General features: G+C 34.2%; 2 protein-coding genes across 7 annotated transcripts; one reads left to right on the top strand and one right to left on the bottom strand.

Moving 5' to 3' along the window:
- Window positions 1-12,369: 12,369 nt before the first annotated feature.
- On the bottom strand, window positions 12,370-17,887 carry LOC127878028 (uncharacterized). 5 transcript variants are annotated; one of them, XM_052424420.1, is made up of 11 exons: window positions 17,512-17,887; window positions 16,731-16,865; window positions 16,366-16,442; window positions 15,715-15,801; window positions 15,212-15,289; window positions 14,820-14,921; window positions 14,388-14,472; window positions 13,885-13,998; window positions 13,528-13,650; window positions 13,131-13,241; window positions 12,370-12,810 (listed from the first exon to the last, which is right to left on the bottom strand). In XM_052424420.1, the coding sequence occupies exons 2-11, from the start codon at window positions 16,860-16,862 to the stop codon at window positions 12,520-12,522; spliced, it is 1,200 nt and encodes a 399-aa protein (XP_052280380.1). In that variant the 5' UTR covers window positions 16,863-16,865; window positions 17,512-17,887; the 3' UTR covers window positions 12,370-12,519. The 5 variants fall into 5 exon arrangements, with proteins under 5 accessions (XP_052280380.1, XP_052280376.1, XP_052280377.1 ...); XM_052424416.1 differs by lacking the exon at window positions 17,512-17,887 and adding an exon at window positions 17,202-17,393 and having other exon boundaries at window positions 16,731-16,891; XM_052424417.1 differs by lacking the exon at window positions 17,512-17,887 and adding an exon at window positions 17,253-17,393 and having other exon boundaries at window positions 16,731-16,891.
- Window positions 17,888-18,798: 911 nt separating this feature from the next.
- Window positions 18,799-25,263, top strand: LOC127879753 (uncharacterized). 2 transcript variants are annotated; one of them, XM_052426801.1, is made up of 8 exons: window positions 18,799-19,018; window positions 21,173-21,314; window positions 21,595-21,749; window positions 22,359-22,591; window positions 22,960-23,152; window positions 23,765-23,869; window positions 24,376-24,498; window positions 24,806-25,263. In XM_052426801.1, exons 2-8 carry the CDS (start codon window positions 21,176-21,178, stop codon window positions 25,079-25,081), a joined length of 1,224 nt encoding a protein of 407 aa, XP_052282761.1. In that variant the 5' UTR covers window positions 18,799-19,018; window positions 21,173-21,175; the 3' UTR covers window positions 25,082-25,263. The 2 variants fall into 2 exon arrangements, with proteins under 2 accessions (XP_052282761.1, XP_052282760.1); XM_052426800.1 differs by having other exon boundaries at window positions 18,800-19,018; window positions 21,176-21,314.
- Window positions 25,264-25,403: the final 140 nt, after the last annotated feature.

Below are 25,403 nucleotides of genomic sequence, written 5' to 3'. Positions count from 1 at the left end.
GTTTTTTTTTCATGTTTAGCAGAAGCATAAGAAGAAATATTTATAAATAGTAGAAGAAGTAGTAGTTGTAGCAGCAAAGCAGCAGTAGCAGAAGAAACATATTTGCAGTAATAATTGTAGAAGAAATTCTGACGATTCATGATTTTTAGCAAAGGTTACTTATTAAATACTTAATGGTTAGGCCTGCGCCTGTAAATTATTGATGAATAAGCAATTGACGCAACTTACTATTGACAAAGGTTAAAACAATATAACACAGATTTCAATAAACCATAACAGTGTTTCGCAAAGACCTATCGCTCCGATTCGCTCGTACCATATAACAAAGCGTTGCTTTTAATAAAGAGTAAATTGTATCATGAAATGCAATGTACGAGGATCAACCACTACATATAATTTAAAATCAACATTGTTATAAAGTGTAAACATTTCAAAGGCCGATCTTTTATCCTGGTCCGAAACTTATGTTTTATAGTTCATTTACATGTAATATCTGTTTGATCGGAAATTATCGGAAATTATACCCACTGGATGAACCGTCTGCTGAATCGACATTTAAAATTACGCATGCATTGTTATTCACTTAGCACCATAAAACTTTAGTATTGGTATTGTTAACAATACTTTTAAAGAGACATTTTATTTTCTCATTCGACTAAATTCGTTTTAATCGCTGATTGCCAATGTAAGAAAACCTTCAATAGGCGTATTTGATTGGAAAGGTTTTATTATAATCTTTGTGAAGATCAGAGTTCACTGAACCAGGGAGACCATCTTTCTTATTGTGTCCTGTTAAATCCACTTTTTACCTCCATATTGAATGTTGTTACATGCATATGCTGACGTTTGTTTTATTTATCCGATTATGCATTAGACGCGATGTGTTTTTTTCCGGTTCAATGATCAAAGCCAAATGATTTTTTTTAATTTAGTTATTTGTTTACTTTAAAAAGAGTGTAAAAGTGCACATTTATTTAAAATATACTCGCAAAATTCTCAAGACGATTTTATTGAAATAAGTCCTTCAGTCCTTAATAAGCAAAACATATTGAAGTAAAACAAACATTTTACAAGCTCAAAACAATCTTATTATGACAATATCAGAGAAACCTCTGGGAAAAATGAGATTAATGCGTGTGCGTTAAGTGTCGTCCCAGACCGATGTTCCTTTATAATCATAATATTACTTTAAAGCGAAAATGGTCACCCCGAATTGGCCTGTACGGACTGAACATTCTTATCTGGGATGACACTACACGCATGCATGTCCGAAACATTTAAGTATATGTAATACAAGAAGAGATATCCATGTGTTCACTAAATAAGTGCTATGAGTTAAGTCTACCAATGTAGCAATATGAAAATGAAACAAAAAAGGCTACAATTAACCAAATCTATCCACAAAGAGCAAAGTTATTCAAAAAGGCGTCCAAGCTATTTTTGAAGTCTTCCCTTCTCAATGTGTAAATGTATGAAACATGTAAGTGTATGTCTTACACGAAGAGATATTCAAGTGTGTACTAAATATAGTGCTATGAGTTTAGTCTTCCACTGTAGCAATATGAAAATGAAACAAAATAAGTCTACAATTAACCAAATCTATCCACAAATAGCAAAGCTATACAAAAAGGCGTCCAAGCTAATTTTGAAGTCTTCCCTTCTCAATGTGTACATGTCCGAAACATTTAAGTATATGTCTTTCAAAAAGAGATATTCAAGTGTGTACTAAATATAGTGCTAAGAGTTTAGTCTACCAATGTAGCAATATGAAAATGAAACAAAATAAGTCCAAAATAAAACAAATCTATTCACAAATAGCAGAGTTAAACAAAAAGGCGTCCATGCTATTTTTGAAATCTTCCTTTCTTAATGTTTCAATGTCCGAAACATTTAAGTATATGTCTTACAAGAAGAGATATTCAAGTGTGTACTAAATATAGTGCTATGAGTTTAGTCTACCAATGTAGCAATATGAAAATGAAACAAAATAAGTCTACAATTAACCAAATCTATCCACAAATAGCAAAGCTATACAAAAAGGCGTCCAAGCTAATTTTGAAGTCTTCCCTTCTCAATGTGTACATGTCCGAAACATTTAAGTATATGTCTTTCAAGAAGAGATATTCAAGTGTGTACTTAATATAGTGCTAAGAGTTTAGTCTACCAATGTAGCAATATGAAAATGAAACAAAATAAGTCCAAAATGAAACAAATCTATCCACAAATAGCAGAGTTATACAAAAAGGCGTCCATGCTTTTTTTGAAATCTTCCCTTCTCAATGTTTCAATGTCCGAAACATTTAAGTATATGTCTTACAAGAAGAGATATTCAAGTGTGTACTTAATATAGTGCTATGAGTTTAGTCTACCAATGTAGCAATATGAAAATGAAACAAAATAAGCCTACAATTAACCAAATCTATCCACAAATAGCAAAGCTATACAAAAAGGCGTCCAAGCTAATTTTGAAGTCTTCCCTTCTCAATGTGTACATGTCCGAAACATTTAAATATATGTCTTTCAAGAAGAGATATTCAAGTGTGTACTAAATATAGTGCTAACAGTTAAGTCTACTAATGTAGCAATATGAAAATGAAACAAAATAAGTCCAAAATGAAACAAATCTATCCACATATAGCAACGTTATACAAAAAGGCGTCCAAGCTATTTTTGAAGTCTTCCCGTCTCAATGTTTCAATGTCCGAAACATTTAAGTATATGTCTTACAAGAAGAGAAATTCAAGTGTGTACTAAATATAGTGCTATGAGTTTAGTCTACCAATGTAGCAATATGAACATGAAACGAAATAAGTCCAAAATGAACCAAATCTATCCATAAACAGCAAAGTTATACAAAAAGGCGGCGAATATATTTCTGAGGTATTCGCATGCAAAACTGCAACCACAAAAAAACTTTCAGAACATTAACTTAAATTTTAAGTACATGTTTTACAACAAAAAATAAATGATTCTCAATATAAATAAATCTATGCTTGAAATTACTGTCTGTTATCCAAAAAATAACTGAATATTGCAATTTGTTTAATTTTTATTTACACTCAACAGATATGTACTGTGTGTGTGTGTGTTTTTATATTAAATACTCTTTCACAAAAAGTTGAAAAACGAACATTATATAAATTTATAACAAAGGTTTTTTTTATGGCGAAGACATTAAGTTAAATACATTCAAGACATTCTTTAGTTTTCAGTTGTTTTAAGCTTACTCGTAAATGACTATGGAAACTAGTCGAAAGAAGCTGATTTGCGAAACCTTCCCCCACCCGCTTGCCACTACGTTGTATCTCAATATAAATTCCCTGAAATTATTGTTGTGCTACAGCAACTATTCCAATTGGTCATGGATACCAACATTATACCAACTATTTGGCGGAAATCTATAATATGTCCAATCTTAAAAGACTCGACCACTGACGCTCGTCTACCAATGAACTATAGAGGTGTAAGCTTATTGTCCTGTGTCAGTAAACTATACAGTTCACTTATTAACAAGAGGCTCACACATTATCTAGACGATAACGACATTCTTGCCGAAGAGCAAAACGGATTCAGAAGCGGCCGCTCATGCGAGGATCACGTTTTCACATTAGACAGTATTGTAAGGGACAATAACTCTGTATTCGCTGCATTTATAGATCTACGCAAATGTTTTGATTTTATCGACCGTGAGATGCTTTTGTACAAACTTTTGCTAAACGGAGTTGACGGAAAACTCTATAACTCTATAAAAAGTATATATAGCCAAACAGTATCGTGCGTGCGGGTTAATGGTCGTCTAACAGAGTGGTTCCAGTGTGACAAGGGCGTGAAACAGGGAGACAACTTATCGCCGACGCTCTTCTCTGTCTTCGTGAATGACCTAGTAGCGGAAATAAACAACCTTGACCTTGGGGTCAAGATCGATGAAAGCTCTGTATCGATGTTACTATACGCCGATGATATAGCCCTTATCGCCAACTCGGAGGCCGATCTTCAGATTATGCTTAACCAAATGCATGACTGGTGTAAACGATGGAGGGTACTCATTAATACAGAAAAATCTAAAGTCGTGCATTTTAGAAAGGGGCGCTCACAACGAACAGATACTGAATTCAAAATTGGATTAAATGTGCTGGAAATTGTAGACAAATATAAGTATCTGGGTGTAGTTATGCACGAAAAGCGTGATTATAGTTTTCATTGTGAAATGCTCGCAAAAAGTGCCGGGAGAGCTCTCGGGTCTATTATAAATAAAATCCATAATATGAAACAAGCTGGCTTTAAAACCTATGAAAAGCTATACAATTCGTGTGTGATACCTATATCGGATTACTGTGCATCCATTTGGGGATTTAAACACTTTCAATCAGCAGAAAATGTTCACCACCGGGCAATACGGTACTTTTTAGGTGTACATAGATTTACGCCTATATTAGCGTTACTAGGTGAAATTGGGTGGTTACCGAGCATTTACCGTAGATGGCTTGCAATGATCAGGTTTTGGAACAGACTTGTAAAACTTGACGAAAATAGATTAACCAAACGAGCATTTGAAAGGGACTACAGTTCATCAAATAACAATAACTGGTGTAGTGAATTTAAAACGGTCATGTCTAGTCTTAACCTTACGGATTATTATAACCGTAAACGCCCCATTCCAATGGATTTAGCTAAAGAAAGCATGACTCAGTTTTATTCAATAATTTGGTCTAGAGACTATGAACGTGTTTCAAAGTTAAGAACATATAGAACCTTCAAAACTGAATTTGTTTGTGAAGAATATCTGACACTGAACTTAAAAAGAAATGAACGCGCCTTATTTGCGCAATTCAGAACCGGAATTCTACCACTTAGGGTCGAAACCGGAAGGTATGTGGGTGAAGCCCCCGAGCAAAGACGGTGTAAGCTGTGTCACAGTGGACTGGTCGAAGATGAAACTCATTTTCTTGTTGAATGTGCTCTTTATGAAAACACAAGATCAGTTATATTTGGGAACATTTTGAACTCTGAAGAATATGCTACCTGTCAATCAAATAAAGATAAATTAGTTCTCTTGGTTAAATGTCATCCAAGAAAGTGTGCGAAATTTGTTGTAAATGCTTTTTATATCAGAAGCAGTATTTTATATAAGTAACAATATCTGTTGTATGATGTTGTGTCAGTTAAAACTTTAAAATAATATAATTATGTAAATGGGCTTCTAAGTATCAACTACGAAGTACACATTTTTCAGGCATATGTCTTCTTACTTATGATAAAATTATACATATCATATTATCATTGAACTCTTGTTATGTTCTTATACATATATTATATAGAAGATGCTAACTTATTCATTGAACTAAGTATGTTGCTCAAATATTTTATTGTCTATTTGTATAATAATGATCACGTTATATTTTACACTGTTGTTAAGGTGACTTATAGGCCTATTAGGCCGGGTGTTCTTGTATGCATTGTATATATGTCTGTTAATCTCCTGTACGTAAACACATGTCACTATAATAAAAGATTATCTTATCTTATTATCTTATCTTATCTTATAGCGATATAATAACCAAATTATCTGCACAGTTACGTCGTAATTAGATTAATTATTGACGTTTACCAGAGGGGGTAATCACGTGATAGTCAAGATGGCGACGTCCATACAGAGACAGTTATTTTTCGCCGTTTTATACCCTTTATTACTTCTGTTTATTTGTTAAATGACGCTCACTTTCCAGCCATATCAGTAAAAAGGTGATTAGCGTTTATTTCGTATTTAAATTCGCTTTATATCTCGACTTTACTCCCCGCAAATTTTCTAAGTGGAGCCCTAATTAGGTCATCCCGCTAAGAAATTTCGCACCGAGTAAAGTCGAGATATAGAGCGAATATTACTATGAAATAAAAGCCAGTAACTTATATCCTTATATGGCTGGAAAGTGAGCGGAATGTAAAACAGTAATACAAGTAATAAAGGGTATAAAACGACGAAAAGTACCTGCCTCGGCATGGACGTCGCCATCTTGTTTGTCACGTGATTACCCCCTCTGTTTTACACTTATTGATACAATACAGCGATGGGTGGTTAATTGATATTCGATAATACTAACCTTAAAGTCAATAAAGACAGGTGTGAAAACGATAACGATGATGGCAATTGTTTACATGACTCGGCTTCAAAATGGTGTCGTCTGCTCGATTGATGTCACGTGATCTAGATCTCGGTTCCGCCGCTCGAATTTCCGATAATTTCTTTTGGTCTGAATGGATGTTACCAATCTTTGTATATTGATAGGTCTTTGTATATTGATAGGTCTTTGGAAGCTGTCATTTAGGTTATATGAATTATTTATTCACTAAATCTCCGCTTATGACAACAATATTTGGAATTCGAAGGATATATACTCGATGTGAATGAAGGACTTCCTGGTCTCTGGATCGTAACATCTTGACACGGCAAAACTGGCATACTGATTACTGGTATTTTAGTTATCAATATAAGTCACATTGTGCTTTATAAATTGTATTCGAGCATTTTGCGACTTATTGAATGACTATGATACCCGATATCAACATTTCATCGGGGATTTGCAGATCACCAAGCTGTCCTGAGATTCAACATTGATTTCAAAATTTTACTGGTTAGTACTCTTTCTTAGTGTTAGTACTTTTTATCATTTTAAAGTTAAATGAACTGTGTCACAGTAAAAGAGAAATTAACCCTTTCAGTGCGTGACCGAATTTTAAAGGCCTTTGCAAACAGTTTGGTTCCAGATGAGACGCCACAGAACGTGGCGTCTCATTTGGATCCAAACTGTTTGCTATTCTGATAGTATTCTTTGGAAAAAAAATGAAGAAAATGCTTATTTTACAAATTCAGCAGACGACATTTCAGCAGACGACAATATTTCCCAGCATGCAAAGGGTTAAGGCGATTGTGGCCAGTTTGGATCTAGATCAGCCAGCAGTCGCTTGAAAGCTGTTTGCTTAAAAGCATTTTTCTGACAATAACAAATAATTTAATTGGATACTGATTTGACTGCGCTTTTCCTGTGACCTGGCTCAAATAACAGAATTGTTATTAATCAAATTATTTATTTCGAACATTAATCAATTGTTTTTCTTGTGCCTCGGGATCAATGACTCCAGCACTTTCCTGTTGAGAATTGAATACTGCTAAAGGCGATGCTAGGGGGCGTGAGAGATGTTGCACCTTCCAGTATCGCTCGATTGTTCATTGTCGGCTCGGGTACTACGTACATGTACCCCGGGTACTCTTAAGTATACTTACATGTATCCCGGGTACGGTAAATATACTAAAATGTACCCGGGAAATTTAACCCTAAATCAGTCGTTGTCGACTATTTTTTTGTAATAATTATATTTACACATTTATGTCAATTTTCTGAAGAATGGCCTTTATATTATCGGAACACATACTCAAAAAGCATGTTGATGCAGTGTTTTTTGAAGAGAAGTGTGTTTAAGATAATCGGTTGCGCGTTTTACGACATCGGATTTTGGGCGCGAATACAACTCGGGTACAGTATAATATGGACCAAGTACAATTACGTTTATTTACCGTACCTGGGGTACATGTAAGTATACTTAGAGTACCCAGGGTACATGTAAATATACTTAAGAGTACCCGGGGTACATGTAAGTAGTACCAGAGCCGACAATGACCAATCAAGTTCCATTATCCGTCATGAACCGACTCAAAAAACCGAGTCGGCAATAGTTGACTTAATTTTTGGTTTGGTTGCTATCGAGGGATCGAAAATTTCAGAATCTTCCTAAAAGCCCTACGGGTTCGATCCCCAGAAGCGACATTGAAAACTAGCATACTTTGTAATCTAAAAAGTTGCTAAACCTGATATACAATGATAATGTGAATTTTCTCTCACATGATGTTCATCAGTCATATTTTATAAAAACTTACAGCAGTAGTAAACAACTGGACAATAATTAATGAACGCATCTTTCATTTGTCTTTGACACTTTGATTTTGACATGGCCTAGATTTAAATATGTGACTGGACTTTACCAGCACTCTTGTAACAGAGCTAAAGTTTAAATGTACCATTGAAGATCGCCTAAATCCAGATTTGCTATTATAGAGGTGTGGAAGTTTTAAGGGTGTGACAAGTAAGCAAAAATTGGTCATTACCCAGAGGCCACAACTGTTCTATGACTGTATTAAAACAAGAAAAATCAGTGCCTGATTTAGATTTCCTTAGATAGTACAATAAAAACTAATTTCATAAGCCTGGTAACAGTTTAACGGTAATGCTACCAATGTGTCACACCAGGGCCTTGAATTTGAAATCTAGGACATGCATGGTAATTCCTTCATGAAATCAGGACACAAAATTGTATTTTAAGTCCTTAATTGACCTGGCTATAGTTCTCAGATTATTATAAGCTCAATCAGTATATTTATATCATTATTTATGCTTTGTGTATTGTAAACATATACACAATCATGCAGTTACATGATAGCAATAAATAATATCAAAGCTACCCATACTATAAAGGTCATTGACAAAGCCTATGGTCAAAATGTTAACACATTGAGTGTAATCGCCCTCTCGTGCCAGCAAAAACAACACGTTGACAGGTTGTCATTTTTTACAGTTCTACTTTCACTTTCATTTTGTGATATCAAACTATTAACAATTATGTGGCTGAGAAAAATATCGCCATTGCTGTTTATGCTCCCGGTAGGGTGGCCTATATCAGTTGAACTGTCAGTCAGTCAGTAAGTGTGTCAGTCTGTCCGTCCGTCCGAAAACTTTAATGGCCATAACTTTTTTAATATTGAACATAGCAACTTTATATTTGGCATACATGTGCATCTCATTGAGCTGCACATTTTCAGTTGTGAAAGGTGAAGGTCATCCTTCAAGGTCAAATGTCAAATATAAAGCGTCTGTCTGTCTGTCTGTCCCAAAACTTTAACATTGGCCATAACTTTTTCAATATTGGCGTGCATGCGTATCTCATAGAGCTGCACACATTGATTGGTGAAAGGTCAAGGTCATCCTTCAAGGTCAAAGGTCAACTTTTGCAATATTGAAGATAGCAACTCCATATTCGGCATGCATGTGTATGTCATGGAGCTGCACATTTTGAGTGGTGAAAGGTCAAGGTCATCCTTCAAGGTCAAAGGTAAAATATATGGGTTCAAAGCTGCTCAGCAGGGGACATTGTGTTTCACAAACACAGCTCTTGTTTAATATATTTTCTGCACATTTCTTCAAAAAACTTACATCAATATACGATTTTCTTCGTTAATTCAATCATTCCTGACAGACTTGTGTACATATTTCGCTTACATTTTGACGCGCGTAGGTAGGACCGCATTACCGCTTCCGAAATGTGTATTCATACTATTGCCTTCGAGGAACTTATCTGATGTTTGACGGAAAGGGCCGAAAATGTGCGAGTGTGGGTCAAGTTCCCCACAGGTACTACTTTCCCGTTTCCCCAATTTTTTTTCCGTACCTAAAATATTTCGTACCCAATTTTTTTTTTCGTACCCAATTTTTTTTTCGTACCCAATTTTTTTTTTCATCCCCAATTTTTTGTTCGTACCCAAAAAAATTTCGGTCCCAATTTTTTGGTTCCCAAATATTTTTTCGTACCCAAATTTGTTTTCATACCCATTTTTTTTTTCGCAAAATTTTTGTACCAAATTTTTTTTTCGTACCAACATACACAATTGTGGGCATTGTGGTGATGTAGATAAACTTAACTTGATGCTTTTATATCCATCCTTTCAAAGGCATCGTCACACCAGTACTGTCAGTACTTTGATTTGCTATGTGATGGTTGCCAAATATAACAGAAACTGTTTGTTTGTAAATGGTACTCGTGGACTATATAAAATACGAAAACTCGCATGATTCATAACCTGATAATTTCATTTACCCATATTCTTCCCCACGATTTTCCTTTGTCATACGCGTCTTCTCGTCGTTGGGACTTCTATTATGTGTCTCTAGCTCCTTTATAAATTAACTATAATATAATGTCTAACACAAAAGTGCTATATTATATTCCCATTGAAAAATTGTCCACGTCGATATTAATACATTATCTACTTCCTCGTTTTCACTTTGGTTAAAGGGACAGGTGCGCAGAAGATTTGCGTGGTTTAATTTTTTATTAAATACTTACCTTTGTTTTGTTATCTAATGCTTACGTTTATATATCCTGGGCACCCGTATTACCGGTGACGTAAGCATTCATTTGTGAATAAATAATATTAAATGAAACTTTCGTAAAAAAAACTTCATATAATTATCAAAATCATTCTTTTTTCCTCAAGTTAACACGAAACCTACCACATATGTTAACGAAAACTCATTTTAATCCATCATAGAAGTAGCTCACTGTCCGCCATTTTGGTTTCTACTGTTTACTTCTTTTACCGGTGATGACATAGTTTTCACTCAGACAAAACACATTTTCAGAAAATCACAGTTTACTGAACTAAACTTCCGTACGGTTGACTATAAAAACAATATATCAAAGTATGAAACATGTTGTGATCAATTTTCAATCAATAAATGACATTTAATATAAATGATGTAACAGGGTTTAAACATTCATTTCAAGTATTCTGTCCATTTGTTCTGTTTTAATGTTATTATTTCCCTGTAACTCATGGTGTTTACATGGTTTACTTATTAAGCAGTGATCATGTGGCCAGTCTAAGAGTTGAAGTCAGTCAAGCATGTGATTATCATTGTCCACTTTATGATATTGTTCAGTCCGGCTTGACCAGTGATTTTCCCGCTCTTTCTTTGTCTACATGACAATTGAGAAGTTTCGCTCAGTAATGCAAAGAGGAGATATGTAAACGCGCACCTGTTGTCTACTTTGTAAACATTTGCAGACGGACTTTTCAAAACGATAGTTTTCATGAGAAAACTGAATGATCAACCAGATTGTGTGTGTAAATAACAAGAAAATACACGGGCATTCGTGTTTTAGTACCTACTTACCCGAAGAATAGACATTATTTAGAGGATTTTTCGTTTTGACAGCTACCGGCAAAAATAGTAAACAGTCTACGACGGAAGTTGTTAATGAAAATGCGCGTGCTGTGACGTAGTAGCGTATTTACAAACATCGCCGGTAATTCGGGTATACCGGTAATAGGAGTACGGAGGATATTAAACAAATGTTCGGGCCGGGGTCGTCCGGATGAAAAGGGCTAAGGATTTAAGAACTTTTTTAACACGGCCATCCCGTTTTGTTGCAGAATGAATAATTAAGTGTATAAAAGCTTCGACACAAATGTGAAGGAATTCCGACGTTTAGCGTGTATATGACACTTGTGAATGCTGATACAAACATATATTTTCAGTATATATTCTCTCTTTGTTGTATTTTGCAACAGTGCATAAACTGTTTGTATTGGGGATTTGTGAAAATATTTCAAAAGTCGTATTTTCTTCAATTTGTAAACGATTCCTTTAATAATATTACTGACCAGAATCGATTTATAACATTCACTATCAGTAAACGACTCTGTGGAAAGACCGATCAGCGCGGAACACGAGATTGGGATTTGCTTTCACATGTCATTGAACTTTTGACGATTGAAAATATGAATTCTATTTAAAAATTGATAGCGTCAATATTAATATGTCAAGTTGTTAAATCATATGAATAGTTTAATTTAACAATATTTTGAGTTGCAAACTCTAAAATTAAAAATTCAAAAGCATACAATGCGAGTTTGAAAACAATACAAACACCTACACCATTGAATAGTTTCATTTTAGTTTAAACCTATTTATTTTAGCTCGATTGCATCAAAAGCCTCAGGCTTATAGAAACGCTCTCGGGTCCGTTTCCTGGGCTATAGTAGTACTTAGTACTTAATTTATGTAGTACTTAACCACTAATTAGTGCCTTTGGGGGAGAACGCTCCCCGAGTGGGGGATCGAACCCGTGACCCCCCGATCGTTAGGCGGAAATCTTATTCATTACGCAACGGCGAACTAAATAGTTTCATTTTAATAACAATTTTTAAATTTCAATAAAGAACTACACAGTTCACACTTTAAAGTATGAAATAACTGACAAGTTCTTCAAGATGAAAATTCAAACTGGTTTCCTTTCAAATTTAACTAGTGGATTACGCGTTTATGCGGTTACGTAATGATAAAATTCTATAAACAACATTAATTTAACTTCCGTTCTAAAACATAAATATCGGTTCAGATCTTCATCACATAAATATTGGTCATAAATTAACTTATTAATTCAACAATAATTGTAACATCCAAAGGGGATTCACACATTGTTTCGTGTACATAATGATTTTTATATTCCGTTTGGGAGATAATTAAACGAACATAAACAACGGAATGAAAATTGTATTTAATAACTTGTACTATGACAATATAGTTATACAGAATATATAAGTGTTTGAGTATACGGGTAACGTAAAAATAAAAACATATGCATGCACACGAATAGGGTGTCTTTTACTTCCAGGCTTCATGATATCATTCACTTTCCCTGTGCGATACCGCGAGCTATCAATGGCCCATCTTTATGTAAGAGGACTGCTGGCCAAATACACTGCGAGACTTTCTCGCCTGTACTTGTGTAGAAAGAAAAATACACTTTGTCAAATGGTTCATCGGGCTGACACCACTTTAAAACCACGGGAGGAAGATGTCCTTTCATCATCCACAATAGCTGGATGGCTTTCGAAACAAATTCATTAAGCTCTTTGCATTGGTCTGTCAGCTGCCCATGTTTCGTTCGAAATTCTTTCATAAAATAAGTGTCGAAAATCTACAAAGAAGAATTAGTGTTTGTTTGAGAAAACAAAACTTCATTTTATATCGAACACCTTAAAATGATAAACATGACTAAAGGTATTCCCTAACGTAAATATAAATGTTATTATTGTTACGTATGGTTAAATCACATTATGTAAGTTTTAGTCTAACGTAGTTTATACTGTATGTTTGTTTGCTTTCTAGACGAGATACTTCAAAGAACAAAATATGCACTTTTTTATTAAAATTAATTTCATAAAAATGTGTTTCGCTTACAAATTACAATGCATATGAAATATTTTTATAAGGTAAACATGTACAGGCGGTTAGTACCTGGTTAAGCGATACACAAGACACACTGGAGAGTGCCTTGTGTAAGTCCAGAACGAATCTCTCGACAGTCTTCTCTTGCAATGCGTTTAGTTCCACTGAGTTTTGGGCAGTCTACAAGAAATTATTATAACGTGTTTTTTATTCTGTGTTAGTTATTATAAGTACATAATTTATCGTTACTTACCATGCCGCTTAAGCATGTGAGCTGAAACATTCTTTGTTTATATTGACATTATTAATCCTGACATAAAATATTACATAAACATTCTGCGTATCATTGGTAAAAAACTGGAAAATCTGTAATTTAAAAGACGAAACTTGCAATAAACTTTTTGTCATTATTGAAATGGCCTCAATGAAACTATATATCCATAGTTTACAAAAGTGTGTGACATACATATTTCACGCAAGTCATATTTCGTTGCTGTTTTACTTCTGGATTTCTTACTTCGTCAACAACCATCTCAAACAGTTTTCTGACTTGTTGGTTGTTAGCTTTCAAACAGAATTCATCAATATTCTACAAAACAAACATTTGCTATACATTATTATGTGTTGGTTGTTGTAGATTGTTATGAGTCACATGATACTGAGAAAAATTTTCACAAATAAAACTGTAACTATTTATGTTGAAACGATTTGATGACATAATGACAATATTAGGAATAATATAATCATAGAACAACACTGCATAAAAAAAACAGACTGACTTAAACAGTAATTAGCACAATGTCACATTAATTCTCTTAGATACCTGTATTATATCACACATAATTGCAATGCTCTCTGGTTCCTTCAGATCATGTTTCTCCATATACGCCAGAAGGTCAGTCAGTTCGTTGTCATACAGGCTTCGAAACTGCTCGCCCTAAGATCATATTGAATAATTAATATTAGTTATTAGATTGTTATATAGTTTACCGAGGCAAAGATGTGTTTATTTAATTGATTCAAATTTTTCAGTTTTATAAACGCTTATTTCATTGTTCAACTTAGTTACTTGTGAGGTATTTTATTTCCTTCTATGAGTCATTTCCCTTCATACCATTATATTAAATATAACTAACATTATTTGAAAGGAAATTACAAAGTATAAAGAATGATTGCAGATTTATGATATTTCGATTTTTTAATAAAAATATTTTAGAAACTTAAATCTAACTACATTTTAATATTTCTAATACATGTATATTGTAAATCGTGTTTTTTTCAACGCATATTGAAAATGCACAATAAATTAGTGAAATATAACATTACCAACAGTGTGGGACGATATGGGTCGCTCAAGTCGGCTATGTTCGGGTTACCTGCAGTCAATTGAGAACCTAGTATGGAACTTAACCTGTGTTATAAAGGTTGAATAAATTTAATTTCATCAAAATTCATATGTTTATGCATATATTTTAAAAGAAAGCCAATTGTTTTACCAATGTTTGCACACATAGCTGATAAGTTGTATCAAGTAATAATCTTAATTGAGTGCATGTATGATATTTCTTGAACATTTAGGTCATACAATCTAACAAACTGAGGTCAAAATGTATCTCCAATAATATGAGTGTTTTGTCACCCTCTTATACAAATTCTTACACTTTTTCAAACGCTAAACATGATATGTATTAATAATTATCTGATAGATTTCAACGAATAAGTTTCCATCGAAGTGGGTTGCTCGTGTTACTACAGTACCTTGTTTCTAGTTCTGAAATGCTGAGTTTATATGTTTCCACGTCTTCTTTTAGCTTGTCATTTTCTTTACGCAATTTCTTCATCAAATTAGGAGTTTCGGGTCTATGGTTATGAATAGAAATGAGCAGAGAAATATTAGCGTAAAAACCAAGCAATCGACTCCATAATAAGCAGCAAGTTTATGTTCATAAGATAAACTGGTGAGTTCTATGTTCGAAATGCTAACGAAGTACTGCATAATAGAGAATTTGACATTTTTATGGAAAGCTGCGCAAGATGATATATTTATCGCTAATGATAGTAAAATCACATTAACGTTAAATGTATTATGTTCATTTGTTCATAACATGTTTAACTATATAGGTATTATGTTAAATAAATGCTCAAAATACCTTTGTCGTTTCATTGATTCGTTTTCCAATTTGAGATTGCAATTATCCCTTCCCAAGTTGTAGCTCCGATTTGGAGTTCTTGATCATAAGATAAATAAACACATAGCTAAGAATATTAAACTATACAAAATATTTTATAACTTATCTTGCAGTGGTGTGTGTGTGTTTTTAATATTTAGGTGTATGTGTGTGTATAGCAAATATATAAAGTTCCTTTAATAATTGCAATATACATATTGTGCATATGTATTAGAAGACTTATTAGAAGATTTCTTACATAACAAAATAGACCAGGTAAATGGTTTCATAACTTATGATTGACCGACAAGTACGCCATGATTATTTGTCGTGTTCTATGATATTTATTGGGATTTTGTTGTATATCACGTATGCGTTATACATTATTAAATAAAACTTTTTAACTAATAAATTTTGCAATAGTTTAAAAAACCACCAAGCTTTTGTACAAATTACTTCATCTTGTATTTTTTTTAACATAATACCCTGCTTTTGTGCCTTCATTTGTTTCATCATCGTCCGTCTTTTGGCTTTTGTCAGTATGCTGTTGTTGTTGTTGTCCGTCTAACTTTCTATAATTTTGAAAAAGACATACATAAACTTTCAAATACATATTGATATAAAGCGTACTTGATCAGTTTACTGCAGCAATGTTTCCGTCATTATTTGAAAGGATCATTCAGATGCATGTTCAACGTTGTGTTTTCATTTCAAGGTTTTTGAAATTGTAAATGTCATTACTTGGCTTTTATATAAAACAACTACTTCAGAAAAATTGCCAGTTAATTTTACAAACTTTTGGCGTTTTATATATATGAGTGATAATTTAAGTATTCGTATTAGAATACATGTTAAAAATCATATTATTATAACATAGTTGTGTATAGCAAACATATTCACTGTTTCAGAGGATAGATATAAATTTACCCATCCATTTATTGTTACTGCATGCATCTTTAATGCAATTCAAATGAAGCTATCGTATATATACCAAATCCCGTTTTAGTATAATATTTGCTTTTTTTGTTATGTGATGGCTGCCAAATATAATATAAAATGCTTGGTAGTCAAATGTTCTCTTGGACTAAATAAAATATGAAAACTCGTATGACTCATAACATTCTAATTGCATTTACCCATGTTCTTCCTCAAGATTGTCCTTTGTCATTCGCTTCTTCTCGTCGTTGGGACTTATATTATTTGTCTCTAGCTCCTTTATAAATTAACAATAATATAATGTGTTACACACAAGCGCTATATTTATTTTTGTTCTTAAATGATCGAAACAGAAATATCAGCCCATGGTATAAATATAATGATTCTCTAGCTTTAAATAAAGCCTTTTTGAAACTGTATTACCTTTCATCAATCAAGCCATTACAATTATACACAAAATTACATACGTATGTACAAGATTATTCTTACTTTTCAAATAAACTATGTAAAATGAACATGTGTGTTTATGTGTAAACGTCGAAAAAAAGATACATTAATTGTTTACCGTGATATATTTCAAGAATGATTTCCAATATTTTAGAGCCTTCTTCGCATCGCCCTTCATCTTGGACGAGGTCACCCCTTTTATGGCATTATCGAAGACGATTTCGATCAGGTATATTTTTGACTCCTCCATTACCTTGTTGTCCATGTAGGATAAATAGCCTAATATTATTGAAGATTACAAATATTTTTAGAAAAAAAAGCTAGTGGAGTAAATATTATCCGTTATTTTATATTTACATGTATCATGCATTTTTTGGTATTATAAAAAAACAAATAACGCAGAAAATATGTTACACTTCAAAGTCTAGTAAATAACGTATTTTATGTTAAAAATCTCCAAATCGATTGTGCGTACTATGTATTCATTATAATTGTATGGTCCTATATAGTGTTTGGTTAATATTTTATTTTTGTATGATTCGTCTCCTGAATAAGTTTAGAACGTGAACCAAAATATTTCAGTGTCTACCGTTAACGTCATCTAATCACATCCATGCAAAAAGCAATCGTAAACACGTACACTGTCACAAAGCTTGTATTTCCATTCATGTAATAAACTACTTCCGTGTTCGAATTGAAAATTTCGGACCAAAGTCGACAACCTATGTTCTTAACGCTCTTACAATTGATCGTTTAAATCACTAGTCATAAATTTCGTATGGTAAACACACAAGGATCTTGTAGTTTCTAATAGCCTTTGTCGTAAACAGTTGTCGTTGTGTTTATCTGAATTGATCAATATTCAGTTAACGTAGTTAGTATCAGGTTGCAAGGCTTACCTTAAAAGGCAATCGTCGACTTTAATATGTCTAGCAGTGCGTTGTTAAATAGCTTAATTAAAACTTCGTTGACTTGGTTATAAAGATTTCGTCCGAAATCGAAAGTATTAAGAAAAATGTACACCAAAGTTAATCAATAAAAAGTACCGAATGATCATCCAGCCGTGTAGATTTCCAAATAGACATGAGTCAACGTTTATGAATTTTAATTACATTTTCAATTAATTAGTTCAAAGACTGTGACGAAAAATGAAGCTAAACCAACTCCGTATTGAGCGCTTGTTGACTCTACGTAAATTTCGCTATATCGTCCATAAACTCGCACATTATGGTAATAAGCAATGTTTTAAACTGTAAAACTGAGCAGAGACCAACATCTTCTTCAATGTGCCTGTTTCGCACCAAAACAACTTTTAGTAGTTTTCTAAAAAAACATACCACGATTATGTTGATGGTTGTTTGAATAATTGGAGGAAGTGTAGTTTCACAATTTAAATTCAACTTTAGATATCAATATTTTCTAGTTCAACATAAACTTGAAGGTCATGAAGTATCGATTACCTGCGTGATGGGTTTGATTTGTATGTTCTTCATAGTTTAACCACTATTTTGATAAATGTTGTAATAGTTGTGTCTGTTTGCTTTTTTCGCCTTTTCCAACAGTATTATACATTATACATGTATCACTATGGTCAGTAAACATGTACACACTTCTACTTGAATCACATTTCTACTTGAATAAATAGCTGGTTTATCGATTATAACTTTATAAGTACGCATACTTATGCCTAGGACTGACAACTGCCTTACACGAATCAGAGGTAAGGGGACAATGCTCGTAGAAAAAAATGTCATGACCAATCCCTACAGAGTTATGTGACTGGACTGGGAATCGAAACAGCGGTTCAAACTAACCCGGCAAACTTAGTCCTTACTTCGTACATAGCAACATCGTGCGAACTCTGTAAAAAAAACATCAATGCACGTTGAACACGATATTTTATGTAAAAATACACCAATAAACATACAAATAGTTATCTTACGGAAACTAAAAACTAAAAAAGTTATTAATGAACTGAGAAAGACTTAAATGCCTATATCATAACGGCTCAGACGTCCATGATCAAATATTGCTTAAAATTTATTAGTATAGGTAAATACATGTGATTAGGCGGTAAAACAATACAGCTAGCATACCTCGATGTTTTAATCTCAAAATACATGCCTATCAATAGATTCACAGTTCGGCCTGATGAGTGTAGAACAAAGCTCTATTGGTATGGACACAATCGGCAGGTTTGATGGTGATGATAGGTGCAAATCATTCAATATCCAATATTGAACTGAGCTCGGCTAATCAGTTAGATATATAATAATCTAAAAAGTAGAGGATATTCCCATAACTATGGAACAAAAACGTTCAACCGCTGTGTACAGTAGTGTTCGAAACTGGTTTTAAATTGCAATTATTTCAATTTTTGAAACAAATTGAGCCGGATACATAGCGGTACGTTTACTTTATTATGACGTTTTTTTCGGGACCTGTAATTACAAATTTCGTTTATATCACAATTAATGCATATTGAAACGTGCGGGTTTTAGATGTCCGGTAACTAAAAGTGCTTTATGAAACAATAACTAGTTTTAATTCGAGAACACTTAAAGTAAATATTAATTATAGTGATCAGTATACTGCTTATTTCGAACAATTGCAAGTAATTTATTTATGAGACAGTCACTTTTGAAATTACATTTGTAAAACGCAATCGCGTCCGTTAGCTATGAAGTTTTACAATAAATATGATACTTCTTTACTTCAAAACACACACTCTTTTGATAAATTAAACTAAACATAAAATGATGATGTTTTCCTTTTGAAATATGCTTAATAACATTTCAACATAACCGTTTTGAAGACGCCCTTTAACCACCGTTGATGCGTTTTAAAGTTAGAATTACTAATGCAATATTGAGAAATATTCTAGCAAAGTCGAATTGTTGATCATTTACACAAAATCAGACTATGAATTACTTATTTATTATAATCACATATACATATAAACGATAGTCAGCTTAGTTCGTATACACTAACTTTCGAAAACTAGACTTCAACTCAGGAAAAAAAACATGTTCACCCAGTTGATATTCTAAATTAAAAAAAAACAAACGTGATGTTGTCGTATGAAAAAAAAATTGACAGTGGACAGCTTCCTTTGTCGTGCATTCCAGCTAAAACTTTTTTGTCCAAGGTAAACTACCACCACAGTTCTACCAATAAAAAAGTTCTAAATAAATTTTATGTTTTCAATTTTTCTCTCTCACCCAACCGATTTTTTTAGAACCTTAACCTTTTTCAGTTTTATACTATTTTTGCTGCAAAATATCATATTAAAAAATGCAAATGAAAAGAGTTTTCAATCTAAGAGATTTGAAAGATTTCAGTTATTGAATTTCGTTACTGGAATGGATAATAATGTATTCATTACAAAATAAAGATGCGAAAAAATGTTTTGCCATAAAATCTACGCAAGATGTTTTCTATGTTGGTCGAAAAAACTGATTTTTAGGCCCAATTATAATTCTTGCACTTCCGTTTACTCGCAGCTAAGATTACCAGCATTGTTGAAATACATTTTAACTGAATGTAAATCAGCAACTGCCGATTTTATTGATCTTAATCTTGAATTATCTTTCAAATAAAGATTAATATTGAGCATATGTCTGCCTAAGGCAAAATCTTACATTTTTACTGCATTTTTCCTTTTAACATTATTACCTGGCAGCAATTTCAGTGATGAATACGAGTGTTGAAATTTAGCACTCTAAATTCCATAGCGAACGTAATATGATTGACAAAACAAAAACTTACAGGCCTTTGACTGAAGAACTAGGCTCAATCATTAAAAACATTTATCAATGTTAAAGGGCGCATCAAAACAAGAATACATGCATGAACTAAGATAACATAATATGTGATTATCAAATCCAGTTTTCAAACTAGTGACGGGAGGTTTCAACAGAATGCACCAACAATGTTCGTTTCATTTGTATGACAAGTTGTCACTGATTGTGTGTAGCGAAAATGTATGAACCTTAGTAAGTGTAGCAATGTTTAAGAAATCAATGTCAAACGTTTTTCTAGCTTAGAAATACATGCTATAATCGGATTTCTCAATTTAGTAACAATAACTTCGCAATTAAACTGCAAATACTTATTATCTTTACCCGTCTATGCACAATTTAACTTTTTAGATTGATCAAGGTTTACCTGATAAGAACACTTTACTCGTACATACATTCATAGATATATGTTTAATGCATAATCATCAGAGGTATATGGACGGGCGTAGGTAGCTAATAACGTATGGTCTCACATGAGCGACTCACTTGCTTACAAACAATTTACTACATGATAATCACTAGCCTTAGCTGGTCATACATTTAGGCTTTGATAAATGAAATATATGCGTATATCATGATTTTATTTCATACCATTTTATGTACGTTTATTATTTTTCAAAAATATGTAAATTTAAACATTGTTGACTTGCGATAATTTTTAAAAGTTGTTTCTAATTTCAATATTTTTAAATCGAGCGAGGTAAACTTATTCAGTGTTAACATCCTTTCACCTGTTTAACGTACGTGAACTTACTTTAAGTAGATGGATGAACGCGTGGGTTCGGTGATGCGGGTGCTGACTGCGATGGAGGAGCTCGACCACAGCGAGCTGACACGCGGCAACGTGAAGGCGGCGTCACGTGCCGTCGAGAGCATCAGTAACGACCTGCGGAAGGATACCGGTGCTGGTTACAATTTAATGAATTTTAACGTTAAATTAACAATTTCTGTCTGGAATTAAGCATAAAAAAACTCAGGATCAGGTATTTTGGTTTGATTGTTTAAGTATATCAAACGTAATGGTTTCTTAAAACCACGAATTAAGTAGGGATGTAGTTAAAGTTGTGATCTCATTTAATCGAATATAAACAGGAATGCTTGATTTCACAAAGAGTCAACTTAATTAGCTAAACAACTTAGCCCTTTCGTAGGTACAACAATTGCCCACGCCCTTTTTTTCAGGTGTTTCCAATGCGGCAGATTCGTTCACAAAGCTCTTGACCATGGCTGAGAAGGGAAACTGGACAGAGCTTCGGAACGCCCGCAACAACGGCCTCATGCCCAACGCCAGACAAGAGGTTGACGAACTGGTCAGCAGTCTCCAAAAAACTGCTTCGGTAATATAACTGACATTTACAGCCCGAATACTTTGGCAATGTGTTAGGCCGTCCAGAGAACTTGGACTTTATTGTTGATTGATTTGTTCGGTGTAAAATATTCATGCTCTTTTGAACAGTGTTCTAAAGACTAAATACTATGCGTAAGTGAATATCGACATAGCATCGTCAATAAAAATGTTCTATTTTTTGCAAAGTATAATTGACATATATCGCTTTATACTATTTTCATTGGAATGTTTCGTTTATGTTAATGAAATACTATAAAAATTGAGTATTATATGATACTGTATTAGGATTAAATTAGTATAATAACCATATAAATATACTGTTAATCCAGCAAATAGGGCATGTTAACAGCATTTAAATTACGGTGCGTTGTTATCAAGTCAAATATTATATTCTTAAACCGAGCTATTCATCGAAGTATTATTTGATGACTGCGCCTATTGGTCTCTACATTTTTGTACTGCTTCCAACTATTCTTACTACATAGTTTCATTATTCTAGAATAACGTTGAATGTATATTATTTATTGCAGAAAACATTCGCTTCAGCAAATAAACAAGTTTAAATTTTTAAATGTATAACCTTAAGTATTGACCTCAGGTCACACCATCGCCTGCGATGGGTCAGCCAGCGAAAAAGAAGGACGTTGACAGGGGGTATCCGCCCCAACACACGGCCGAGAGCGACCGCGAGTACCAGCGCCGGAAGAGGGATGCGGAACTAGAGCACCCAGAGCGCCGCCGCCTCGAGCCGAGCTGGTCCGCCACGCCACCTTCCGATTATGACAAATGCGATCTAAGGAGACGAGATGATCCAAAACAAGTTAGCAGTCAGTAAGTGTGTCAACATGTTTGATAGTGTAAGGGGTAGATCTCAACGTGTCATTCATGAATTCAATCCGTTATGTCAATGTCATATCTGGCTTTGCATGTGAACACTGTAAAAATAATAAAACACTTCAGTTTTTCAAACATCGCAATTCACGGAATGAGCTTGCTTGTGCTGTGTTGTTTTCTTTGAAATGCGTCATTTAATTATTTGAAGAAAAGCGTAAACGGTGCTCGTGTTCGATAAACTACTCGTAACTCTTTAGCTTTCGATTAGCTGTTGTGACATAATTAGTGTGTTTCTCTAGATGCATTCAATGTACTTTATACAGTCTATTAAATACAACTTTTATTTTGCTATTTGTGTTTCAAAGAATAAGTCAGCTGGCAGCGGAGCGATTGCGCGGTACCAAATCCGTTGCTTTGGACGAAGCGACCACGCCCAAGCACGTGTCGGACATGTTCGTGGATCTGTACAACGGCGAGTGGACCGCAGCGTACGAGGAACTCAACAAGTCTAACCGGGACGCCGGCGAAACCATACAACATTTGATCAGAATCCTTCAGGTAAGTGCGCACATGTACGGAAATGTCTGTTCACATCTGATCACTCCCCATTCCTCTCTGGGTCCTTATTTAAAAAAAAAGAAAAGACATATATCCGTTTCACAACAAGCACTAGTTTAAATTATTGTTCTTTAGTTTCTTTTTTTAGTAACTTGCCATGTATCGAATTAGTCTAATTTAGCTATTAATGTATTTATTTTAAATGGCGGCCGATTATAAAATGTGTTTGTTTCCGTTTCGATGCACGATCGATTTGCAGTGATGATCCGTAGCTAAATGTGCATAATCACGCGACCACGATATGTTGCATTTTTCCGAACGTCACCGATTTTTAATGACAGTAAGAATAAACCGTATACAATATGACAAACAACATTATAATATATTACCATAACAATTATGTAGACATTTGAACCGAGATCAACAAATAATGAAAATTTACAGCCGAACCAGATTTCCACTGAATGGACGATTAAAACCTGAAAAAATACCCATTAAAGGCAATGGGCAAAAAAATCGTAGATGTTGGCACTTAGTGTAAATTTGTTTGAAAATTGCAGCATTCTCAAAATATGCTAACTTTTTTTTACGACGGTGTCTGGTCTGTTCCAGAACGCTTACGACCACTGCCTGAAGACGGCCGAGAGTCAGATCATGAACATGCTGATGCACATGGAGAACGAGATGCTGTACCCCAACATCTCCGCCCAATCAAGAGTAAGGACTCACATAGTGCGATGCTATTCATGTGGTGAATTACAGTTGCAGTATTGAAAAATATATTATATGTTGTCCCCGAAAATTGCCGCGTACTCAAACATCCATATATACATGTTTATTAAAGTAGTGTAGTGTGGATGTGTATATTGTGAAAGGTGTCCGTCTAGTGTTCGGTCATGTGTCCACTCATAGTGAACGTTATTAAGATCTTTCCCAGGACACTACTAGTATATATATATATATATATTTTAACTCTGCATTCGCGTATTTATTAATATGCGTCTCTCTCAGCATGACGCTTTCGCATCAATCGAGTTAAAATGCATGGACTTACAATAAATAAATGTAGAGTTGAATGAAATCATTTCCCGGGAATGGCGCGTGTTTTCTTGACATTTACTTAGTTAATATCCCCCTGTAATTCATGGTTACAATCACTAAGGAGCAATCTGAACGTTTAAACGTAAGATGGTCCGATATGTGTTATTTATATGTCTTCTCAGTCTGCGCTGGAGGCTCAAGTAAGGCCAGACCGACGTAACGTCGCCCTGGTCCGCGAGAGCGACGACATGATCAAGGAATACCGGAAATACGGAGCGACAGCCTCGCTGCCAGTTATTAAATGGGTATGAACTGTTTGCATGTAGCAAAATCATTTATAAAGGCTGCAAAACAGTGTTTCCTGTATGAAGGGCTTTGTCAATTGATCCGATATTGCGTGGTTGCAGTTGGTATACGTTGTAATTATATAATCATCATGAAACGCGAAATTTAGTCATTATGTGATGCTATACTGATTGACAATAACAGTACATCACATCGACATCAAATCCCTCACATTCTTAAATCAAAGTTGTCCACTTGAAATACAAGACAAATAGCATCTTGACGCCACTTGTACTTTTTAAAGAGTATTGTCTTTATCTTTTTAAGCTTTTTTACGAAGACATTCTGAAGACTATCCAACCCGCCCAAAGGCCCACCACCGCCCAAGTTGCCTACGTCGACCGCTGTGTGGACGTCTGCTGGCTCATGGTAACCCAGAACACGCCGATGCACCTTGAGTTCTGCCGCCAAGGGGACCGTCCTTCCGCAATGTTCCGGCCGTTTACACGAATGGGCAATGCCGTGCAAAACTGCGTCTGGCCGGCGCTTTTCTTGAGCAAAGGGGGATCACTCATGGAGAAAGGAGTTGCGCACCTTGTCTAGAATCTTAGTTTCTATCTGGTTCTATTATCTTTTCAAAACAGGGGCATTGTTACTGCCTGATGATCGATTTCGTTGCCCCTTTTTACGTTATTGTTATGATTTGTGCGTGTGTGAGAATGATTTATGTAATTACGGAAACCGTCATTTATTGCACAATATTTTGCACAAACATATTTTTCCCTATAAAACTCATTTGACGTATCATAATGAATCTTATACTTCCCAAGGTTTAACACAAAACTTTGAAAATAACACTGGGAAGACATTTATTTATTTATTGTAAATTGTGTGATTCATACGCTCAATAGTTTGATTTCTGTCG

This window comes from Dreissena polymorpha, chromosome 4, assembly GCF_020536995.1.
Source record: "Dreissena polymorpha isolate Duluth1 chromosome 4, UMN_Dpol_1.0, whole genome shotgun sequence".
NCBI lineage: Eukaryota > Metazoa > Mollusca > Bivalvia > Myida > Dreissenidae > Dreissena > Dreissena polymorpha.
Note: the sequence above shows the minus strand (reverse complement) of the source record. Positions and strands in the feature narration are given on the sequence as shown.